Genomic DNA, 15,160 nt, shown 5'->3' on the forward strand with positions numbered 1-15,160 from the left:
GAAGAATAATAGATGTATAAATTGACAATTGCTGAGCCAGTCTTACTGGATAATCAAGAAGGCAAAGGGTATGTTAGTTAGAAGGTTTTTATGGCTTAGAGAAAAGGATAAACCCACCTCAAACAAGAAGATGTTTTTACCAAGCAGAAAGAGAGCACAGGCAAACAAATCAGCAAATGTTGCAAGTAGAAAAAAGGTCTCAGAATTTTCCACTGCAAGAAAACTGAAAAACAACTTCTGGCTTAAACTGTAACGTACTAACTTTTAGTGATTGGAGAATAGTAACATGAATATGGTAATTACAGTAGTTATGATAGGCTATAGATAATATTTAAGGTACAGACTGGTTCTACTGTATTAAGATGCTCAGCAAAGAAAAGTCTATAATGCATTGTAACCTAAACTCAGGGTCTCCAGGCCTGCCTGCAGCTGGAGCTGACAGCTGTAGGCACAGGCTCTGTCACCCACCACCCTGGGCTGCTGTAACCTCTTGGATGGAATAAACTGCATTTTGGAGAGCCCCTGGAGTCCCACATCCCTCATTCAGGCTCTTACAGCCTCAGAACTCTAAGACTGGGCATCCTGCTTTTGAGTCAGAAAAGAAACTGACTGGGCATACAATCACCAAATCTGAAGTGGTACTTGATGAAAGTTACATTTTTAATTACAGAAGGGAAAGCAACGGACATTAGGAAATAACATGAAGAGTTCTGCAACAAATTCTGCATCAAATTAAAGCAATCAATAGTTCTAGAACTGGAACAAAGAAATAGATCTTCATAAAGCTGAAAATAGAATAGATGGTTGATGGGCTTCTCTGTGAGCCAGGTCTTATGAGCTCCCAGAGAATCTGAGATAGCCAGATACCCTGAATGGCATAAAATCAGCAGGATGGCTTCTGAGGTAGTGTTGGAAACAGAAAAAGTTTTAATAAAAGACAAAATAACAAAGCTCTCACAGAGAAAAACTGAGCCAGGGGCAAGAGGTTCTTGCTCCTGCTAAAACACCCCACAAAAGCAATTATGTCCTTTGCTCTCTTCCTTTTCCAGTGAATTACCTAGGCAGGACCTCTTGGCCTCTGTCCAATAGGGCAGCCCCAGGTCTGAGAAGAAGTCCAAAATGTCCTATGAGGTGCCTTTGTACCAATCTGGGAGAGAAACTTCTGGGCTTTTTGTTTTTTTAAGCAGACAAATGATAATTCAATCACTCCATCAACAGGGGGCACATTCCTACACATGGTAGAAAAAGAAATGGCAAACTTCAAAATATTCCTTATGTGATTTTTGATAAGAACTGATGCCTCTGGCACCTGGATGCTATAGCAATACACACTTTGTGAAGACAAGATGATAATATGGTTAAAAATATGAGCATCAGATACAACAATCTGTGGCTCAGTTTAGGGAGAAAACAATTCCAGGAGGAAAAAATTCCAGGGAGAAAATCCCTCAAGGAGTACAATGATTTCACTATCAACAAAAACTTTAAGTTACTACTTCTTATACCTGTTACCCAGTAGGTTCTCTCAGTGAATTGCTCATTTTGGCTAGTATTTCCACAGAATAAGTGATATTTTAATATTAGGGTGCCCTACTTTAGATTTAAAAAAACATCAAGGTTAGACATTCAAACCACTTAAACCAATGCAGGTACCAAATAAAAAGATAACTTCTTTTATGTTGTAATTTGGATAAAAAGGTGGTATTTTATACAAAGGATCATAGAATGGCTTGGCTTGAGAGAAATGTTAAAGGTTGCCTTGTTCCAACCCCCTGCCACTGGCAGAGAGACCTTGTGCTAGACTAAGTTACTGCAAGCCCCATCCAACCTGGCCTTGAATATTTCTCCAGGAATGGGACACCCACAGCTCCCCTGGGCAACCTGTTCAAGGGCCTCACCACCCTCACAGGGAATAATTTCTTCCTATTATTTCATCTAAACCCACCCCCTGTCACTTTAAAGCCATCACCCCACACACCATTAAGAAGTCCCTCACCAGCTCTTTTGCAGCCCCTTTAGTTCTGGAAGGCTGCTGAAATGTATCCAATGTATTTCTGTCCCTGTAGTTTTGTCATCTGTGAAACCAGAAATTATACCTGATATATATTAAATGGATTGTATTTGAATAATGAAACCTCCTTATTTTATGATTACTAGAAAACTTGCAAATTTTAATATATCATGAATACTTTGAGGCCAAATAGAATTCCCCAGTATTCATTGTTCACTGCTTCAAAATAAGGCTTCAAACAGGAACATTTTCTGTGGAATTTGTCTCTTTCTTTATCAACTACCTTGCACCCCAAGACACAGCTCCAAATGGGGGAAACCTACATAGAGCACAGGCAAAAAATCCTGGACATCAGCTGCTAGGATAGAAATACAAAACATCCAGAACCGAGAGGGTGTTTTCTTAAAATCTGCTGAGATTTCTGAAAATGAAGATAACCATCAGCCACATGAAACAGTAATCAGGCAGTTATCAAGAGACCTCAGATGGGAAAGAAAAATCAGCTAAAAAAATCAAATATAAAAAGCCCTAACACTTCTAACAGGGAGAAAAAAAAGCAGTGAAAACCTGGCCTGATACCAAGAAAGTGCCCCTGGCACCTCAAACCCTGTGGGAGCCTGAGGGAACATCCTCCCCTGGAAAACACAGGGCTCAATAAGCACAGATCACTCCTGGGGTGTTGTCACTGTCACAGACAGGTTTCATGAAAAATCTCTTCCTTAGGATTTTTTCTCCTGAGAAGCTGAGAGGCCTCAGGAACAAAATGTAAACTTTGATTATCTGCTGCTGTGGAATGCAACAGGTGCATCTGTGATTGGTCTCATGTGGTTGTTTCTAATTAATGGCCAATCACAGTCCAGCTGTCTCAGACTGTCTCAGTCAGTCACTAGCCTTTATCATTCCTATTCTATTCTTAGCCAGCCTTCTGATGAAATCCTTTCTTCTATTCTTTTAGTATAGTTTTAATAGAATATATATGATAAAATAATAAATCAAGCCTTCTGAAACATGGAGTCAGATCCTCATCTCTTCCCTCATCCTAAGACCCCTGCAAACACCACCACATGTCACCTTTGGGGTCCTGCCCCAACAGCTGGGTGGATCAGCAGGTGACAGGAACAGCCCAGGTAAGAAGGCAGCCACAGCCTCCACATCTCCTCAGGTGATGAATGCACACAGACAGGAACACACTCTGAGAAGGGTGGGCTCTCACCACTGAAACCTCCTGCTAAAGGGACAGGAGTGAGCATTTACCTGCAAATTCGAGGGTGGAAGCTGTGGGGGTTGCTATAGGAGTGTGTTTAGGTATGTGAAGGTGTTTCCTAAGGTTTAGTAAGGGTCTAGTAGTCATTTATCTCTTATATTGGTGCTATTAATCCTGCATGTATAGCTCATGGATTAACAGTTAATTACAAGCTATCAAAAAATCAACAAATCACTTCAATTTTAACTTAAGTAAGGCATGAGCTGTTTTTCCCATACAAGCAGCAAATGCACTCCTTTGGTGTCTTCTGCTTCACTCTTACATGTAGCCTTCAACTAAACTTACCTATCTCAGGTTTTTATTTTTCTTTTCCTTTTCTTTCACCTGAGAGCATCCAAGATATTCAGGAAGTCACACTTGCTTCAGTACTCAGACTGATTCCAATCAAAGGACTACAATAATTGCTTTTCTCCAAAGTAACGGCTCCAAAACCTGGGCAAAAATGGACCACATCTTTGAAAAGTGCATGTTAAATCTTTGGGTTAGACAAATGGAAACTTAAGAGGTTTAACATACATGCTAGCCTTCTAAAAAGTGGCTTCTTAAACAAGATGCTCTAATGAATTTAATCCCCGAGATCAGGTTTTTGCTTCAGAAAATTCCAATTAAACACCACATGAAAGCTTGGTGTGTTTCTCCCCCTGCAACTGAAAGCTCAGTTGTTAGCTCCTAGTTTTTCCAGAAAACATTAAAAGAGTGTCATTCATATTTTTCTTTTTTAAACAGTGTAAAGAAATACAGCTAAATTTAATTTTGTATGGCTTGCTTTTGTACTTCTGCTGATGACATTTTTATAAATTAGAGGTAATGAAGAATCCTCTCTCATGTTTTAACTTGACAAATTCTTAGTCTTGAAAGTACAGGATCTCATTCCTTTATCCTAAAAAGACTTGAATAAAACTACACATTGACATATCTTGTAACCAAAGACCCAGACCAGCTACTCACTGATCTGTGACTCAAACTCTAAAATAAAAATACTCATCTTCATTAAGTGCAACCATGCTTCTTCTACACTTTTTATTTTATGTGCTCCTAGCTTTTGATTAATCAAAATAATTATCTCCTTGAATTCTTTTCTCATTCTGTATTCAGGAGAAAAACATTCTGTATTATGCATAAAGCTTTTTAAGTCAACTAAGCTTACAAGAGACATTACATCACCTTCACAACCACTTTTTAGGAGTTACTTGCTCTGGAAAAGCTGACTCTCAGCACACAAAGTACTAGGCTAGCAACTGGCAAGCGTGTTCTTCTTCACTACAATTTTAGAAAGCCATAAAGACTTAAATCTGAAAAAGAATGAAAATGTTTTAATTAAAATGAAACAGGAGCCTTGTGACAAAAATATCTCTTCATAGTAAACTAAGTGTTTCCAAAGTTACTTATTCAAGCAACTAGTAGAAACCAGAAGTAACCTAGAACTCCAAGAAGCACTACAGAAAATACCCCATAATTGCAGTTAAAACCCCCACAAAAGGCAGGTATTCAAACACAGGGAAATTAACACCTTGCCTGCCTGTTACATGTTCCCTAATTCCAACCCACATTCCACCAATACCATATTTACTACTCCTTGCTTCTATTACTCCCCAGACCTTTTTCAGATTAATAGAATATCTACACCTCTTTTCCCCCAAAGTGCTAGGAGGAAAGCTACTTATCTTTTCTCCCTGTTCAGAAGATGTTTCCCCAGTACCAAAACACTTTACTATTTATGTATGCCATCTATGAAATATGAAATCAAAGAACTGGAAATCCTTCCTTTTCACCATAACTTGAATACTTCAAAGGAGCACAGTAGGAGCACTTCTCCAATTAACATTTACCCAGCACATTCCACCTCCTCATTCCCTTAACACTTCTGAGTCACAACCACCAGCTCAAGTGACTGGAAATTAACCTACTAAAGCAATGATTTATAAAGTTACATTAATTTGGCACATAACTTCACAAAAACCTATATCTGGGAAACCAGAGATTCCTCCAGAAACAAGGGAATTTTATTTAAGCCAGAGAGGACCTGTAGAGTGATGCAGTATCTTGTACTGAGTCCACTGATGGAGTATTAAAAAACAGAAGCTTTCACAGAAACAAGCTCTTGTATTAGATTTAGTCTTTAGAGAGCTTTAAAGGTTACCAGACCATTTAGAATCTCTCCCCCTTTTTCCAGCAGAATTACTGTTCTTTTCTAGGAAAAAAAAAAAAGAACTCATTTCCCTCAAATAATTATGGGTTAGGCTTGTAAGCAAAAACAGGACAGAATATTGCTGCCCTCCTTCTCATGAGTTGTACCTTCTCTGCCCATTTCTTATTCAAAGTCAAAGCCTGGTCAACAAAATAACCCCCCAAAGCAGGACCTGGCAGATGGGAAGAGCTCTGCCTACCTGGCCTGTTAGGGTTGTGCTACACACAAATTCTCTCAAACTCCACCTGGTGGATAATCTTAAAAAAGCCTAGGAAAGAAAAGGCTTTAACTCCACCAGGACTGATATATCACTCAGATACTAGGATAAAACTTATGGAACTCCATATTTGGTTGTACAGACTTCATCCTGTCTCTTTATCCCCAACTCCATGAGTGCTACAATCAAGCAAAATCTCTGGGATTTTTTCTAAACTTCTCATATTAATGGGTCATAGTAGCAATTAATATCAATTTCTGGTAATGCAGTTATAGACAGGAAAAGTCATAGCTCCATGGCACAGCTAAAGAGAAAATTCCTCTTCTTGCTCTTTAGCCTCTGACACAGAAAAGTGGAAAGTGATGTGTAAATGTAGTTTTCAACTAGCCTTTAGATAAAGTATCAATTATTCAAATCTCTTACAGTAACTTTTTATCCATACTTCCCAACTCATAAAAACCATAATAATTTGTATCTTTGTATTTGCTGATAGTTTCTCTTATAGGATGTCTCATAACTACACCTTTACTTTTATAATACACTATCATTTATTATGATCTACTATCCTTGAGAAATAATTCAAAAATGCATTCAAGACAGGTAAACCCTACCTGGAGCAGCCTGTGATAGTGAAATGCTGAAAGAGGCATTATATTTGAAAACAGTAAATTTAATGAAAAGTTGAGAGTTGAATTGCTCTCTCATAGACTTGAGAAAGCAAACTGCTCAAATATTTACCTAAAAATTAAAAATTAACACCTTTTTATACAGATAATGCTGTGGCACATTACAAAAAGCTCTATTGTGCATACTTTATTATCATTTCAGGAGGTCATCACTAAATAAGCACAAGTGAAGACTGTCTGCAATTAAAACTTTTATAGAAGACAATTCAAGACAATTATTATTTCTGAAGAACAACTATTTTTTTCCTCTTTTAAGAAGTCCTTCTATTTTTGCCAGATCTCCAAACGAAACTGTTGCAGAACCTCGCTGGGCTGGTTTTGCCTAGGGGGAAAAAAAACATACAGGGCTAATTTTAAACAAAAAAGTTTGGTAAAAAGCTTTTAAAACATCACTTATTAAATAGTACCTTCAAAGAGAAAATAAGAGCTTCACATTACCTGTGACTCATGATATTTCCAGCCAATCATGTAGTAGATCTGAAAGGTGGCAGGTACAGAGCCATTGCTGTTTCCATACATTTCTGTTAGGGCAGGAAGGGAGAGAGAGAAGGTACAGGATGTCAGCTCTAGGAAACACTCAGCTCTCAGAACATCACATTCATTATAATGACTCCTGGTGAAAGATTTAGGACAATAAAAATATCTCATACTGGTGCATCAATACAGTTCAAATCCTGGCATTATAATTAAGGTTAAAAATAGCTTATGATAATGGCATTTTGTTCTCAAGTATTTGGGGTTTTTGGTTTTGCTTTGTGCTTGTTTAGGTTTTTGGGGTTTTTTTTACAAAAGGGTCATAAAAAGACACAGAAAAATGTTCTTGAAGTCATTTTAGATGAACTCATTACTCTCAAATACTGACCTTGGTATATTGCAGCAGCTGCCAGCATTGTTTCCCTGTGCAGCAGAGGTTTTCTATTCCAAGAGCAATTACTCTCCCCCATACCTAAAAATATGTTTTAGCTTTAAGAAAAAGAAGATATTGCACATGCCATGAGTGTCATGCACTAAGGACAGATTCTTACAAAACCAAAGTACAGAATCCTCTGCTATTCACTGTAAGACAGAACACACCACAGATCATTAGGTGAGTTTCTTATGCGTAAGAATCCAGAACTTTTAATTCCTATGCTTTGCAATTTACAGTTTGCATTGCTAGGAATCATTTCAAACTATTCCTTCTTCAGCCTGAGTCTTTGAACATTTAGGCTTTTAAGTATAACTGATTTTAAGAATGAGTACAAAGGGTTTCTTCAGACACATGACTGTACTGTTATAACAGGTAATCATTAAAATTACTAGTCCAAGAGATTTAAAATACAAAATAAAGTAACCACAATTCTAATATTTTAATCACTTACTGCATCTGAATGTTTGTGCTCAATAAAAGTTACCCTTCCATTAAGGAATGACTCCATATAGCAGTGCATCCCGAAAAGAAATGCCCCGAGTTGCTGTCAGTAACAGCAGACTGCATGTGAATGACTGCTTTACAATGCATGGCAAATGCAATCAGAATATTAACAAAATCATTACTCAATTGTTGGCTGTTCCTCAGCATATTCCAAATTAAGGATATATTTACTCTCATTCCAAAGCAGTTTGCTGACTGCCCTGCTAATTAGAAAGGCTCACAGGAAAAGTCAGTGTGTGGGATATGGGCCTCTGTCTCCCTTTAAGGGCTTTTCTGCACCTTACACTGAACAGGCTCATGTAGAACAGGAACGCAAGGGAAGCAGAACATGCAGTTTTCACAGCAGAGCATGAAATAGGAAATCTTTGACTTGTGCCTCCCAACACAAATCTCCTGACTCACTAGATAGCAGGAAAAAACCCTAATGCTTCCCCTGTCGCAATAAGATTTATTTTTATTTTTTTAAGAAAGAAATTCTTTGTGTTGAAGATGGTGAAACACTGGCTCAGGTTGCTGAGAGAGGTGGTGGATGACCCACACCTGGAAACATCCAAGACCAGGTTGGATGGAGCTCTGAGCAGCCTGATCTAGTTCAAGGTGTCCCTGCTCACTGCAGAGAGTTGGACTAGATGGCCTTTAAAGGTTCTTTCCAACCCACACTAGTTAGTCTATGATTTGGAGTTAAGAAAAACACAGTAAAACAGTTCTGTGTCTGGTCCACTGATACAGAAAACATTTATGTTTCCACAAAGAATATACTTGCCTTGTAAGTCTTCCATAACCTCAAATAACCCTGGGTAGTTCACTTGGATTTCATCAGTATCCTAGAAGAATTGAGAAGTTCCATTTTAGAGCGTATCAAACTAAACCAATAGCATTATTTCAACCTTGCTGTACTACCTAACTATTCCCTGCCCATTATTGTATTTGCAGGGTTCCCAGATGAAGGAAGGAATGATGAATCTGACTTTATGTTCTCAGAAGGGTAATTTTATGATTTACATTTTATGATACTATATTATATTAAAGAATATTAAACTAAACTTTACTAAAGAATACAGAAAGGATATTTACAGAAGGCTAAAAAGATACTAAAGAAAACTTCTGACTCTTTCCAGAGCCCCGACACAGCTTGACCCTGATTAGTCAATAAGTCAAAACAATTCACATGAAACCAATGAAACAACCACCTGTTGGTAAGCAATGTCTAAACACATTCTAAAGCAGCAAAACACAGGAGAAGCAAATCAGATAATATTGTTTTCCTTTTTCTTTGAGGCTTCTCAGCTTCCCAGGAGAAGAATCCTGGGCAAAGGGATTTTTCTAGAAAATATGACTGTGACAGCCCATGGCAGCAGGGTTGGAACTAGATGATATCTAAGGTCCCTTCTAACCCAAACCATTCTACAGTTCTATTCATCTGCCTCCTCTGCTCAAATCACGTATTTTTAGGAAGCATGTACTATTTTAACCTTTCTAAAAAGTTTTGCTTAGCAGCTCAAATGCAATCAAATTTTAATTTAAATGCCATTATTTTCTTCTTGATTTTAGAAGAAAGAGCAAGTGTCTATAATTTTTTCATGCAGGTCTAATATTCTCTGACATTTCTTCAAGAAAACCATCCAAATTCTACTGGGCTATGAGCCAAAGATACACTTCAGTGTACACTACAGTTGGTTCCATTAATTACCACATAGCCAAAACCAGTGGCAGTCCAGGCTATTTCTGCAGCCTGTTCAGCGAGGTGCACCACATGCAGAAGGAAGCAGTTTGTCATTGCTACATTAGCAAACAGCGATTTTCACATTCCAGCAGCTCTGACATTCTGGATTGCTCTCCCTGATGGCTCTCTTCCTTATAATTACCACAGTGAGGGTGTTAAAGCCAGCCCTGGAGAGGAGATGTCCCAGATCAGCGACAGCAGTGAAGGGTGACACGTGAGGAGAGAAGCCCCCTTCCCTCTCCAGCTCAGCCAGCTGCAGGGAGCAGCGCAGCTCGTACAGGGTGTCCCCCCCAAACATGGCTCCAATGAACACTCCATCGGGCTTCAGCACCTGGTGGATCTGCAACACACAAACACACAGGGCATGGCTGTGGGATCCCTTTCTCTGAGCCTGGGAGAAGCAAAGAATGATCAAAACAATTCTTATCTCATTTACTGCTCCTGTGTTGTGGAAAAATGCATCACAGAAGATAGTTTACCTGAAGGGAATTGGTGATTGGATTCTGGCGTGTTTTGATTCATTGACCAATTGAATCCATTTTTTGTGTGTGTGTGTGTGTCGGGACTGTCAGCTGACAGTCACAAGACTCACATTCTCTGAACCTGGGAGAAGCAGTTAGAGAAGCAAAGAATGATCAAAACCATTCTTATCTCATTTACTGCTCCTCTGCTGTTCACAAGCAGAATGCATTCTGGAAGATTGTTTACCTGAAGGGAACTGTTATTTGGATTCTGGCGTGTTTTGATTCATTGACCAATTGAATCCATTTTTTGTGTGTGTGTGTGTGTCGGGACTGTCAGCTGACAGTCACAAGACTCACATTCTCTGAACCTGGGAGAAGCAGTTAGAGAAGCAAAGAATGATCAAAACCATTCTTATCTCATTTACTGCTCCTCTGCTGTTCACAAGCAGAATGCATTCTGGAAGACTGTTTACCTGAAGGGAACTGTTAATTGGATTCTGGCGTGTTTTGATTCATTGACCAATTGAATCCATGCATGTGTGTGTCAGGACTGTCAGCTGAAAGTCACAAGATTCTGTGCAGTGGAGTGCTTGGCAGATTCAGTTTAGATATAATATATTCAGATGTAATGTATAATAGATTCAATTTGAATGTAATATAATGTAATATAGTATAATAAAGTAATTAATTAGCTTTCTGATAAGATGGAGTCCTCCTCATCATTTCTCCTTGCCACAGGGGTGGCCTTGTTTCCTATACGTAACTAAGTGATTCTCAGATTTTTTATCTTAAAGAACTCAAAAGCAATCATTGTAAGAGCTGTGACAGATTTTTAATATTGACTATATTCTGCAGGGCAAGCTGTGACACAGCTTCTGCTCACACTGGCTGAAGAGAGACTATTTTCTATTTTTAAGAAGAAATCCTCAGAAATTACACTTACAGTCAGGAAACATGGAACAAACCATGGAAATTGAGGGTAAAACTATTTTCAGCACAATACTCCTAAAGAAATATTCTAAATTAATTTACTTCTAAAAGGAGGGTAGATTAAGGTAAGTATGCTATTTACTTTTACTTTCTAAGAGCAGCAAAAGCACCTTTTAATGGCTTGATTTAACTTTAGTTTCCAGTACTGATCTCTGCACTTCTGAGACAATTGAGTAATGCCCTATGATTACTTATTATTAGCTTGCCAAAACAGCAATATCATAATTCAAACACCAAGGCTGATGAGCTGCTTTCTGGTCCTTAAGTTCTAGCCCTTTTCCTAGTGAGGAATAAATTCATGTTTTCTCCTTTCTTTAAGAGCTGGAAATGATTTCTGGTTTAAACATCCAGAAGAGCCTCATTATATAACCAGGCTAACAAGACAGCAAGCATTTCCAATGCCTTTGAAAATAAAAAAAAATTAAATAGTTTTTAAATGAAGTATTAATCAAGCTACCTTTTCTGTGCTAGTAAAAAAGCCTTTAATTGACAGGTAAGAAAATGAGGCGGTTAAAGGCAGTTTCCATTAGTTAAAGACAACACAGGAGATCATGAAAGCTGGCCAAGAAGCCCAGTTCCCTTGCTCCTGTGAGACAGTGTCAGTTACATTTACTGTGGGAGAAAGTATTTGACCCTCCATAGAATACTTAAATTCCAGTGAAAATTGTGTATTTCTTTCAAGGTTTGTTTTTTTTTTATAAGTACTGAATGCGTTTCAAATGATTTTTATTATTTCAGGAACAGTAGGGTAGTCCTACCAACAGGTGATAGGACAGCACTGCAATGACTGATCAATTTGAAATAAATTAAAAAACAGCAAACTGGTTAACATGTTCCTTGTTCTTGCACCACATGTTTGATTTGACTAAAGTTTACACCTGCAGGAAAGAGCTGAAGTAACCCAAAATAACCAAAACTGTTAGTGAAAAAAAAAAAAACTTTTCTGTCTTAAACAAGTATTTGCTTTATTCCAATACCAAAAAGTCTTGGTCAATGCAAGTAATGTCAAGTGCTAACCTAGACTATTAAAAAAACAATTTCTTACCTCTTTGAAAGCTTTAGGAAGGTCATTCACCCAATGCAAACTGAAATAAGAGAAGTGTACATTTTACAATTTCAGATTAAATCAAAATTAGGGAATGCCAGTAACCACCTTAATTAGCTAAGTAAGTTTCAGGAGCTAAAGCCACAAACTGATTTCTGAGGGTGCAACCATAACACACCTGCTTGGAACTGATACCAAACACGAACAGAAGTTTATCCACCCAGCACTTCTTTTTGGTAAGAAAACACAAGTCCAGGAGACTAGTTTGTCAAAATGCAGGAAAGAGAGAAGTTCCAAGTGTTTTGAAGGAAATTAAACAAACAAAACAGGAACAATCACCAGGACAGCAGATTTTCCTAATGCATGCTCATATTAACTATGCAAGTACTTCTCTTATTGCTTTTTAATAGACTAGCAATCTTTGTTGGATTTATTTTTTAAAGCTACTCTGAAAAGAACATTATTAACAACTTAATAAAAAAAAAAAAATTATGAATACATACCTTAAGCTGCTGACAACGAGATCAAATGTATCTTCTTTGAAAGGAAGGAATTCCTCATCAGCTACAACCCTGACCGTTGGGATTTCAGATTCTATAGCATTTTTCTAATGTTGGGTTGGAAGAAAAACAGCCCATCAAAACCTCAACTTTTTTGCTTCCCTCTATTACAGAATAGAAGCACTTTAGCATTCAAAAAACTACTTACTAAAGCATTCTCTGCGATATCAACTTGAATAAGTTTTTCAACTGTTTCCTGAAATAAAATTTTTAAAGTCTATTAAATATGTGAATTATTTTTTAAATTGACATAAGTCATTTTTTGGCACACCTATTCAAAATAAATTAGAAAGAATCTTTTCCACTCTTGATAGAAGCTTTTCATAAAGCACAAAGCCCTTTTCCCCACCCAATGTGGCACCTGCTCCCAGGGAGAACAGCTGAGGCAGAAGTGGTTAACAGAAAACACATTCTGTAATTTTAAGCCTAAGTTTATAAGTTAAATATAAACCATGGATTAACAGCCAAGGAAGCACCTTTACTTACAGAGTGGTTCATGAATGGTCAACTGTTAATGGCTTCAAAGCCTCCATAATGACTTCTCTTCAGCAACTAACTGTGGCGAGTGGATTCACCAAAAAAACAGGCAAAACACCCAAAACTAAAAATTAACTGTATCATAACAGATAATTTTCCTTACACATTTGTCCAGTTTTCAGCAGCAATAATTGAAGAATAGCCTGCCCAATACACAGCTTTGAGCTATAACTACAGGTACAGGGCTGGGGGGGGGGGGGAAAGTTACCTCACTAAGACTCAGATGATTGTCTTACATTGTAACAGAGCCCTATTTGAAAGGGAGGCACACATATGAACTTTTTTTTAACACTTATAAGTATAAAGAGACAGTACCTTGGTTAAGTGCTGAGCTATGTAACCTCTTCCAGAGCCAACATCCAAAGCCAGAGGAAACGTTCTAAAGGATAAGATCAGTATACAGAACATACCCAAGTCTTAAAATATTTTTAATTTTAGACTATATTAAGTTTCCCCTGCTAATCTCTAAAGGCCTTATTGAACTCAGCCCACCGAGCATCCTTTTTCGGAGAAAAGGGCTCAGCATCCAGCGATATCCCCGGGGATTCCGTCCCCTGGGGATGAAGGGAGGGCTGGGGACACGGCGGGGCTCACCTTGTGATGTCAAACACCCGGTCCGCGATCCTGCCGCCGACCTGGGGGGAGAGCCGGCGGTCAGAACCACAGGATCAATGAGGCTGGAAAAGACCTCTGAGATCACAAAGTACAACCTATTAGCAACCAGCACCTTGTCAGCTGTGAGAAATGGTTACTCGCTTTTCATAATTTAGAAAGGTTCATTAAAACTTATCAAAAATACAACAGAAGACTGAATAGAGAAAAAGGTTACGGCTGTAGGAGCGAGGGATTTTCCCCACCCTGGGCTCACCCACATAATGGAGGTTTCGCCTTTTAACCCTTTAACCCCTCCCAAAGTACCGTCCATCAACCCCTTCTTTGCTGGAGAAAGGCGTGGAGGGGTGGAGATCTTTTCCTTAAATCCTTTTTGGAGCTCAGATGTCACCATAGTGACAAGCCAGCCCTTCCCGATGTCCCAACCCCGTTTGTCTCTTGATAACCACGCGAGGGGTTAAGGCGTAACTATAAACCTATAAAACTTTTCTTAACCTATATACATGCTATTTGTCTGTTAATTGTGAGTCAATCATCGCATTACTCATCTATCACATCAACTACACCATGGCACTGAGTGCCACGTCCAGCCTTTTCTTAAACACCTCCAGGGACGGTGACTCCACCACCTCCCTGGGCAGCCCATTCCAATGTCTGATCACTCTTTTCTGAGAGGAAATTCCTTATGTCCAACCGAAACTCCCCCTGAGAAAGCCTGAGACGATGTCTTCTTATCCTGTCGCTGGCTGCCGAGGAAGAGACCGACCTCCACCTGGCTACAAGCTCCAGCCAGGGAGTTATAGAGAGTGATAAGGCGACCCCTGAGCCTTCTTTTCTCCAGGCTGAACACCCTAGCTCTCTCACAGGCATGTGCTCCAGCCCCGCTGCCCTCCTCTGGTCCCGCTCCAGCTGCTCAATATCGCCCCTGAGCTGCGGGCCCAGACCCGGCCACAGCACTCGGGGTGACCCCGGCCCCGCACCTCCTCCCGCAGGTAATCGCACTTGGCGGGTTCGGCCTGCAGCGCCGCCCAGTTCTTCTGCTTCCGCTTCAGCCGCCGGTCGAACGGGTTCAGCGCGCCCGGCGAGGCTCCCACAGGAGGAGGAGGAGGCGAAGAAGCGGCGTTGGCGGCGGCCCTTGCCGGCAGCGCCCAGAGCGAGCGGCACCATCGCGCCCTCAGCGCCGGCCGCGCCAGGCCCCTCATCGGCCCGGCCTCCGCGCCCCTCCGCGCCTGCGCCCGGGGAGTCGTGTCCCGCCGCGGCCGCCGTAGCGCCGCCGGACGGGGCCGTGCGGTGGCGGCGTGCGGCCAGCGTCTTGAGGGAGCGGCGGCGCCGGGCACGGTCGGTGTGAGCGGAGTGGACCCGCGGCTCCTCCCTGCGGGCGTCGGGCACGGTCGGTGTGAGCGGAGCGGCCTCGGGGCTCCTCGCTGCGGGCGCGGACGGAGCGGGTGT

General features: G+C 40.2%; 2 protein-coding genes across 2 annotated transcripts in view; one reads left to right on the plus strand and one right to left on the minus strand.

The window, feature by feature from the left end:
• Positions 1 to 6,478: 6,478 nt before the first annotated feature.
• NDUFAF5 (NADH:ubiquinone oxidoreductase complex assembly factor 5) lies at positions 6,479 to 14,934 on the minus strand. The gene is made up of 11 exons (XM_066546233.1): positions 14,692 to 14,934; positions 13,694 to 13,734; positions 13,415 to 13,478; positions 12,711 to 12,758; positions 12,506 to 12,609; positions 12,003 to 12,042; positions 9,646 to 9,843; positions 8,544 to 8,604; positions 7,229 to 7,312; positions 6,805 to 6,887; positions 6,479 to 6,688 (listed from the first exon to the last, which is right to left on the minus strand). The coding sequence occupies exons 1-11, from the start codon at positions 14,911 to 14,913 to the stop codon at positions 6,602 to 6,604; spliced, it is 1,032 nt and encodes a 343-aa protein (XP_066402330.1). The 5' UTR covers positions 14,914 to 14,934; the 3' UTR covers positions 6,479 to 6,601.
• Positions 14,935 to 14,993: 59 nt separating this feature from the next.
• ESF1 (ESF1 nucleolar pre-rRNA processing protein homolog) overlaps positions 14,994 to 15,160 on the plus strand; it is a 30,510-nt gene continuing 30,343 nt past the window's right edge. The window contains exon 1 of the mRNA XM_066546234.1: positions 14,994 to 15,101. The gene's annotated coding sequence lies outside the window, so the exon portion shown is untranslated. The remainder of the gene's footprint in view (positions 15,102 to 15,160) is intronic.

The sequence above is a fragment of the Molothrus aeneus genome, chromosome 3 (assembly GCF_037042795.1).
Source record: "Molothrus aeneus isolate 106 chromosome 3, BPBGC_Maene_1.0, whole genome shotgun sequence".
NCBI lineage: Eukaryota > Metazoa > Chordata > Aves > Passeriformes > Icteridae > Molothrus > Molothrus aeneus.

Coding starts and splice junctions, on each gene's coding strand:
- NDUFAF5 (XM_066546233.1), bottom strand. CDS start 14,913: ATGAGGGGCCTGGCGCGGCCGGCGCTGAGGGCGCGATGGTGCCGCTCG. Junction 12,043..12,505: donor CTCGTTGTCAGCAGCTTAAG/GTATGTATTCAT, acceptor CTCTTATTTCAG/TTTGCATTGGGTGAATGACC. Junction 6,689..6,804: donor GGAAATATCATGAGTCACAG/GTAATGTGAAGC, acceptor TTTTCCCCCTAG/GCAAAACCAGCCCAGCGAGG.